The 8413-nt window shown below is 34.5% G+C and overlaps 3 protein-coding genes across 3 annotated transcripts; all 3 read left to right on the top strand.

Moving 5' to 3' along the window:
• Positions 1–254: 254 nt before the first annotated feature.
• Positions 255–578, top strand: TM35_000052000 (uncharacterized protein; the record flags this gene model as incomplete). Its single annotated transcript, XM_029022855.1, has 1 exon — positions 255–578. One exon carries the CDS (start codon positions 255–257, stop codon positions 576–578), a length of 324 nt encoding a protein of 107 aa, XP_028885670.1.
• Positions 579–1268: 690 nt separating this feature from the next.
• On the top strand, positions 1269–5366 carry TM35_000052010 (FGF receptor activating protein; the record flags this gene model as incomplete). The annotated part of the gene is made up of 1 exon (XM_029022856.1): positions 1269–5366. One exon carries the CDS (start codon positions 1269–1271, stop codon positions 5364–5366), a length of 4098 nt encoding a protein of 1365 aa, XP_028885671.1.
• Positions 5367–6742: 1376 nt separating this feature from the next.
• Positions 6743–7768, top strand: TM35_000052020 (uncharacterized protein; the record flags this gene model as incomplete). Its single annotated transcript, XM_029022857.1, has 1 exon — positions 6743–7768. One exon carries the CDS (start codon positions 6743–6745, stop codon positions 7766–7768), a length of 1026 nt encoding a protein of 341 aa, XP_028885672.1.
• Between the last annotated feature and the right edge of the window lie 645 nt (positions 7769–8413).

The raw sequence follows: 8413 nt of genomic DNA on the forward strand, positions 1-8413 counted from the left end.
TTGGAGTATGAAAACAAAAAAAAAGAAGAAGAAAAAAAAAAGGAATTTTTGAATGGTTCTCAGAAGTACTTTTTTTTTTTCAATAACGTCCTTGCTGGAGTATAATGTTTATTAAATATGCAGTTTTTTTTTCCTTTTTTCCTTACCTCTTTCTCTTTCTATCGATCTTACCTATCCTTATATATATGTATATATATATATATATATATATATATATATATAGGTCCATTTTTCTTTTTTTTTTTTCTTTTTAGATGGCTATTCCTGGCTGGCTACGTCGCTTTGAGGTGTATGCCATCTGCATGGTGTGGCCCTTCGCGACTGTTGTGGGACTTGTGGGGACGTACAAAATATTTATTTGGAGTTACGGCGGCCGCGACTGTTTTCGCTACGTGGCCATTCAAGAGCCGTTTAAGGAACAGTGGTATCAGGCCAATCCAAAGACCGCCCTGGGCATTGACACCCCACTCGCTCATGTGCCGAAGTATCTCTCCACACCCGGGCACGCAACGAATGTGAATAGTGATAGTGGAAAGGAATGGGAGGAGGTGGAACACCTACATCACCGCAATTATTAGTGCTTTTTTTATTTTTTCTTTTTCCTCTGGAGTGTGGAAAAGAAAAAAGAAAAAAAGATTACATTTATGAATTAATGAGAATGAATGAAATTGCGTTTTTTTTTTTTTTTTTTTTTTTTTTTTCGTTTTGTGAGTATGAGTGAATTGAATGTGTGTGTCTCTGTGAATATTATTTGAAATAGTCATGTTGTTTGAAATAGAGAGTACTCTCTATTTCTATTTCTATTTCTTTTTTTTTTTTCTTCTTAAGGTGTCGTTAAAACCCATGTGTTTTTCTTCTTCTTTATTCTTCTTCTTTTTTATTCTTTATTGTTTAAATCTAGTAAGTAATTATAAGGTGCGATTTGAGCGCTAATAGCAACGTAAAGCCATATTGGAAGAGAAACAACAAAATATAAAAAAGAAAAAAAGAAAAAAGAAAAAAAATTATTATTTATATTTATTTATAAATAAATAAATATAAATATAGACTTAAACGTATACCAAACAGAACAAGATTGTAAAAGCAAGAACGGATCAAAATAGAAAAAAAAAAAAAATCGGGGAGGTTTCCATTTAACTTTTACTCTCCTATTTATTACCAAAAAGTGTTAACACTTAGTAGCATAGAAGGAGAAAACCTCTCATCTTGTGTTTATTCCCTTCAGAAGATCTTTTCTTTTTATTATTTATTTATTTATTTTTAATTGAATGATGAATCAACACATATTTGTATTCCCTTCCTCCTATGCGGCTGTGACGTATGGACTCACGGTAGGGACTGGTCTGTTGTTTGCTCTCTTTGTGGGATTGTGGTTACATCACAAGGAACTTCTCTCCACCCACTGCGAGACGGCGGAGTATTGGCCCAGCATCAGTACACTCAGCGGTGATTTTCCACCAGAGCGACAAATATGGAGAGTGGCTTTTGTGTTGTGTGCGCCATTTCGACTGGGAGCGACAATTTCTCTCTTTTCTGTATTTTGGCAGCGTGGTTGTGGAAATATCAACAGTGTAAATGGTGGGACTTTAAATGGAATGATGAGTATGATGCATTCACCCATTGCATTCTTTAAATCTACTGCTTTCTTAACACTGATGATGCTTACATGGGATCTTGGTAGACTGATTGGGGCCTTAACATGGACAATGATATCCTCTGCAGAGAATTTAGAACGACATAATGTTGGATTTGGTTTTTATGTATTTTTGGGTTTTCTTCTGCAGGTGGTAATTAACATTATCGTTCGACGAAATACGTATAATCTGAATATTTATGCTAGTCAGGAAGATGCACATAAATCACAGCGTCTAAAACGTATTTGTTTGATTGGACAAACCACATCTGCCCTTCTTCTTGTGTTTTTCTATATTCGTCATGTGATTACATGCGCTGCGGGGGCATACAGTTTATCCACTATGTGTGAATGGTCTTTTGCCTCTTTTAACATATTATTTGATATGAGTGCTTGGTATGAATTAAAGAAAGATGCATGGGTATTTGGCGCATCCCCACAGGATTATCGTCAACTCTTATTTACACATTCTTCCTCTTCCGAGGCAAGAGACTCTCATCGTGGATCAAAGGAATTAAATAATGGTATGAACACAGAAGAAGAACCATTAAATATCAGTGAAAAAGAGAATGAAAGCGAAAATAGCTATAATAATAATAATAATAATATATATGCTTTTAGAATTTTATCAACCGATTCTATAGATAGAAAGAATGTAGTAGTACATGAATTTAATCCTTTTTGTGCTCCATCTAATGCTTCCATGTGGTTAGTGGATATTTACTGGTGTTATTTATTCTGGGAAATGATTATGCATCTTGTTGAACACATGTACTTTATGCCACTTGTAGCGATGTCTATTTCTTGGGAGTTGGTAAGTATATTTGCATTCTGTTCACCTATATTACTTCATTTGGCTCCATTCCGTCGTTGGGCGTTGGGATATATTCCTTGTTTTCAAACTCCAAGAAAAGGAAGTAGTAGTAGTAGTGGTAGTGAGGGAATGATCTCGAGAAGACAACGTATTCCAATGTTTATTCTCTTTTACTTTCTTACGTCTCTTTCGCATTTTCATTTATTTGTTCGACATTCAGAGCGATTAAAACTTCTGGCAGTGGCGGTAGGACCATTTTTTCTCTCATTAGCAACTTTCTGTCGCTTTTTATATCCATATGCATCTACCAATGACAGTAGTGATGATAGTCGTCGTTTATTGTATTGTTTTCCATTAGCGCTTACTGCTATTATGTTGGTACGTGTCTTGTTTCTCACACAAGATCCCGTATTTACACATCCTTTATATGGTGGTTTGTTTGGTATTATTCTGGGTATTGTTGCCACTGTATTTATATACAGGCAAGTCATGTTTGGAGATGCAACGTCTACTATTAATACTAATACTAATAATAATAATAATACTAATAATAATAATAATAATAATAGTAATAATACTAGTAATAGTACTCATAGTGATAGCAGGGATATGCAAGATTTATCTATAAGAACAGATGACTCTCGACAGGTACACTTTTCTCGACCGTGTCTTTCTAATAGTATTACAGCATGGGTGACATCATATCCACCATCCTCACCGTTTCTATTGGGATTACTTTTTGGTCTTCTCACAACGGTTTCCCTTACATTCTACACCTGTTCTAATTATATCCCACGACTTCTTGCCATTGATCCATATCCAGCCAATCTACTTGTTATTATTTCTTTTGTATTGGGTCTTTACCACTCACAAGATGTGGTGCCTCTTTTGGCTCAAGAAAAAGATGGAAATAAACGGAATAGTTCTTTTATTGCCTCTTGGCTACGTGTTGGTGTTGGACTTTTGGGTGGATGTCTAACTATGTTACTAGCCACTAGACAAACCAACCGCTCCTATGAACTTCGACATGAACATTACCCAACCACTACAGAAAGTATAAGAGCAAATGTTGATATTCGAAATTGGGCAGTGGAATCAAATTTCTTTGGTAATAAATATATTGCCTTTACTGGGGGAATTGTAATGACATTCTTTATTGGAGCCTTGTATCCAATTATTATGGAACTTGTGTTTATACAACAACGTGTACGTTATCTCTCTGCTATTTCGTTTGCAGACTTATCTGATTCTCCAAAGGCAATTACGGAATTTACATCTACACGTGTGATTTCATTTGAACTTGTTTGGTCACTGACAACTTTTGTGGTTGTATTTATGTACGCCTCATGTGTTTCTTATCCATTTGTTCCTATGGGATGGATTTTACGTGAACGTTCTGTATTTATACACTTTTCCAATGTATGTGGGATCTTTCTATGTACCTGGTATTTAGCCTATCGAGTGAGAAGTGGGATATCACAGAAGGAAACTAAATCTAATTCAGCTAAAAAACAAAGACGGATGCCAATATTTATGATGATATTATTGGGATTAATATTCTTTTTCTTTATTATTTGTCGTGAGGCCTTACAACCACCAGATCGTAGTATTCCAGAAGGGAAAAAAACAGCCTTTGATCTTCCAATGGAAGTCCTTTCTGTACATAAGGCATTAACAAATTTAGAAAAAATACGAAATGTCGCTACAGATCCACTTTTAAAAGGTTATGAACGTACTTTTACAGAGGAAGATTATAACAGTAAACGATCTTTACTTGAAGATGTAATTAAAGGAACCAATAAAACAAAATATAAGATTTCTGATGTACCAGAGGAATTTAATATTACCCTTGATCATCTTTCATCGGATCAACGTTCTGAAGTATGGGAAGCGGCAAGTGAAATGACTTTCTTTAGTGGTATGATATGGACAGTCCATTTTGCCCTAGATAATTTTAATACAGACTCCTTAAGTCGAATGGCAAAAGAAGCTATTAAAACTAATGCTGGAGTTGTAGGTCTTTTGGAAAGTGATTCTATGCATGTAACTAATGGTAATAGAGATATGGTGGAATATATGTCGTATCATCTCGGTTACCGTTATACCAGTTATGGTCCTACAGTATTAGATAATACGTATGGATGTGCGATGATATCTAAATATCCAATCCTGCAGGTAAAACGATATATTATGCCTTCTCCTTTAGGTGAATTGGCATGTCTTATTCATGCTGAATTGGATGTATTTGGTATTCCCATTCAAACCTATGTGGGTCACTTTGGTAATACCGAACATTGGGCAGATGGACTTTTACAATCTCAATTCCTTGGTCGCCTCGTCTCATCTAATCCAGGTCCATCCATGTTTCTTGGTTACGTGGTATCTTATCCTGGCAATCCAGAACGCTATCACTATTACGCTTCTCAGAAAAAACCGGGTTTCCTGCGAGATACGGCACTTGAAATGTATAGAGATCACGCCTGGTATCGTATGGAGGAACGTGGGGGATATGATGAACCCGAACCAGAGAAAACTACAGTGGCTCCAGGCACACCCATTGATTTTAACGTGGAGTGGAAACTTGAACATGTGAAGGAACTGGAAAAGGGAATGAAAACAGATGTATCATTTCGACGAACACCAGAAGGACAACCATTACGGTATTTTCAGTATAATGATACGGGTATTATTACGAATTATCATCCTCGTTTTGAATTCATTGATCGTTACTGTCAATATATATTTTACAAAACTGGCAGCACGAAGGATGAGTTGCCAGAAGGACGTTCAAAACTTCAGCCAATGGAATTATATTTATATGATTGGCACCGAGTCCTCACAAAGGCCGTGACGAGTCTCTCCGATACGGAAATACAAGTGGTGCGGTTGGGATTTAAATTCCATCGCCCAGGTTTATGATAACAAAAAAAAAAATAAATAAAAAGAAACCATTTTTCCTTTTTTTTTTCCTTTATTTTTTTTTTTTTTTCTTTCCATTTTCCGTTTCTTTTTTTTTTTTTTTATAGGGAGCTTATAGAGAAAGAAAAAGAAAAAGAGGAAAAACGTGCAAAACTAAATAATATAATGGACTATATAGATAGAGAAAAGAGGGAAAGGAGAGGAGAGTTTTTTTTGGGGGGGCACCACCTCCTTTTTTTTTTTTACTTTTCCTCTCTGGACTTATTTTCCTCTTTTTCTTCTTGTTATTATTATGGTTATTATTATTATTATTATTATTATTATTATTATTATTATTATTGTTTTTCCGTTTTTTTTTTTTTTTTAATCTCTATGGCCAGCAGAGACGTTGTGTTGGAATTAGAAGGTGTTTTTGTTTTTTCTTTTTTTTTTTCTTTTTGTTTTGCCCATCAACCCAATCCTCATGGACCTTTAAATCTCTGAGGTCTCCGGAGGTTGTGTGTGGGTCCTTCGAGATTCTCTCACTTGGCGACTTCAGAAAATAAGTGTGATTCTCATTTGGTTGTCTAGATGGTTTAGTTGATTTAATTGATTTATTTTTATTTATTAGTCCGTGCGTTATTGGATAAGTATGTATTGAATTTATTTATTTGAGACTGCGATGGGGTACAAAAATTAATTTTATTTATTTTTTTTGTATGAATGCGTTTGTGTGTTTGTTTGTTCCGTATTCCCGTATGTATATATATATATATATATGTATATACTCACGTATAAATGACTTGGTGGTTTCTTCTTCTTCTCCTTTGGGTTTGTAGCTATTAATTGTTAATGAAGGAAAAATAGTCACGTGAAGGGTCGGAAAGCAAAAAAAAAAGAAAAACGATTTTTTTTTTTTTAGTTATGTTGTGTTGTTTCATTTTCTCCCATAATTTATTTTATTTATTCATTTCATTTTATTTTATTTTTATTTACGCTTGTGTATTTGGTTTCTTTGACTATGCATGGACGGTCGTCTTTTTTTCTTTTTCGTCTCCTTTTTGTTGATTGGAGGTGGTGATACTTTGAAAGTATCTCTCGTGGAATAGGATTAGATTTACCCTATATATATACATATATATATATACTATTACTACTACTATATTATTCAAAGAATAAAATAAATTGTTTCCTTTTTCTTCTTTTTTCTTTCTTTTCTTTTTTTTACTATTATACATCTTAAGAGTATATCTAGACATCATCATAAGAAGAAGAAAAACAGAATATTATTATTATTATTATTATTATTATTATTATTATTATTATTATTATTATTTCCCATCACATTATTAAAAGTAAAAAAAGTAAAAAAAAAAGGATATATTTTCTTTCACAGCATGTGGCAGTATTTAACGTCCATTATGGAAAGCGCATTCCCATGGAATGAGGGATACAGCTACAACCAGTATAATAATAATAATAATAATCAGTATGATAATAATAATAATAATAATGTTTTCTTTATGATTAACCGGTCGGATATCTGTGTTCACGGTACGTGGATTGCAGAGAAGAATATCTGTGAGTGTGATAAAGGCTGGTACGATGCGGTGGACCAAGACGCTCTCAGTAGTGTGTTTGTCTGGTGTAATGCCTCCCACCCGGTGAATCCGCCGGACGATTCGAGTGGAAAGTCCCCCACCGCACCGTCAAAGGGATTTATCACTATTGTGATTATCGCTGTTCTTCTCCTTGCGGCCATTGTGGCGATGGGGTTCTGTTGTTGGTGTTGTTGTTGTCGACATCGTGGAGGCCACAGTCAAACACATGGGAGAAATGAAGAATTTAATCATAATCATAATAATAATAATAATAATCATCATCATCATAATAATCATCGGAGTGGAATGATAACTAATGGACGTTATGCACAAACAGCACGAGAGGAAATGTTACCATTCTCTATACAACAACCGTTCCCAATATCTATGATGCCTCCACAGTCCCAAACCCTCTTCACACAATTTCCCATGTATCCAAATGCGAATATACTTCCATCTATTTCCACCATGCCTGCTCATACGCTCCCTAATGCACCTCCCATGTTGGTAAGGAATGAACCTCTCACTATGAGAGAAACAACACAATCTTATTATCCACAACAGACAGGGTTCAGTCAATATCCCTTGACACCGTTTGGCTATGCCATACCAGGAGAAACCCATGGTGTTGTTAATAATAATAATAATAATAATAATAATAATACTAATAATACTGTTGGTTTTGGTGGGGCTGCGATGAATATGCCTCCATCTGAACACAATGGTACTCCATTCACAACTAATCACAATACATCCAATACAAGAGTGCAGAATACATCTGATCCCAAAGAAAATAAAAAAGATGTGCGAAGAAATGGTTAAAATACCAATGCGGTCAATGAAACTGTCTCTTTTTATTTTTATTTTTTATTTTTTTTTACTGAGTATGTACGGCTCTTTTTTTTTTTTTTTCTTTTCAAGGGTTTATAATGATTTTTTTTATATTCTTATCGTTTTCGTTTTTTTTTTTTGTATACATCAGAAGTACACCATTATCGGGTTAGCTGCGGTACTGGAAGAGCCCCCGCTTGTATGTGTATGTGTATATGTGTGTATGTGTGGATTCTCTCACATGTGAGATGTGAAGAGAAGAAGAGCCGCACAAAGAGTGACGTGCACCGCTGAGGTTTAAAAAAGTATGGAGAGAAATATCTCCTTTTTTTGGTAATATATAAAATATTGTTTATGATAGTTGTTATTATTATTATGAGTAAAGACTGGTAGATATGTCTGTGTGTGTGTGTTTTCATGCCTTCTTTCTTGTTTCTTACTTCATTGTTCTTTCTCTTTTTTTCCCAATAGCCACAATACGAGGGAAAGAAGAAAAAAAAAAAAGAAAATTTAAACTAGAAGGAGGGAAATAGAAGAAAAACAAAAGAAACAAAAAAAAAAGGAGGTAGATAGTTAGTAACATTCCCTTTTTATCTGAGCTTATATTGTGCGTGTTTGTGCGTTTATATATATATA

This window comes from Trypanosoma theileri, assembly GCF_002087225.1.
Source record: "Trypanosoma theileri isolate Edinburgh chromosome Unknown TM35_Tth_5_V1, whole genome shotgun sequence".
Lineage (NCBI taxonomy): Eukaryota > Euglenozoa > Kinetoplastea > Trypanosomatida > Trypanosomatidae > Trypanosoma > Trypanosoma theileri.